The sequence below is a fragment of the Bison bison genome, unplaced genomic scaffold (genome assembly GCF_000754665.1).
Source record: "Bison bison bison isolate TAMUID 2011002044 unplaced genomic scaffold, Bison_UMD1.0 scf7180017864280, whole genome shotgun sequence".
NCBI lineage: Eukaryota > Metazoa > Chordata > Mammalia > Artiodactyla > Bovidae > Bison > Bison bison.
Window position 1 is genome coordinate 3,985,212 of NW_011494852.1, and position 240 is coordinate 3,985,451.

The 240-nt window shown below is 70.0% G+C and overlaps 1 protein-coding gene across 1 annotated transcript in view; it reads left to right on the plus strand.

Annotated features, from left to right (window-relative positions):
• Positions 1-106: 106 nt before the first annotated feature.
• The window catches only part of USF2 (upstream transcription factor 2, c-fos interacting), a 9,602-nt gene continuing 9,468 nt past the window's right edge, over positions 107-240 (plus strand). The window contains exon 1 of the mRNA XM_010849293.1: positions 107-230. Coding sequence (XP_010847595.1) covers positions 107-230 — 124 coding nt within the window. The remainder of the gene's footprint in view (positions 231-240) is intronic.

The window sequence follows — 240 nt, forward strand, 5'->3', positions numbered from 1 at the left end:
CGCCCGGCCCAGCTCAAAATGGAGGCCGCTAGGGAGGGGGAACCGGCACGTATACCCCCGGTCCCCGGTCCCCAAGGGGCCGCCGTCGCAGACTGGGCTGGGCGGGATGGGGGCCCTGCACCTGGACGAAGGGGCGGGGGCGCGGGCAGCCCTGATCCCCTCTTCTTCCTGTGCTTCTCGCAGTCACGACAAGGGACCCGAGGCAGAGGAGGGTGTCGAACTGCAGGAAGGTGAGTGCTC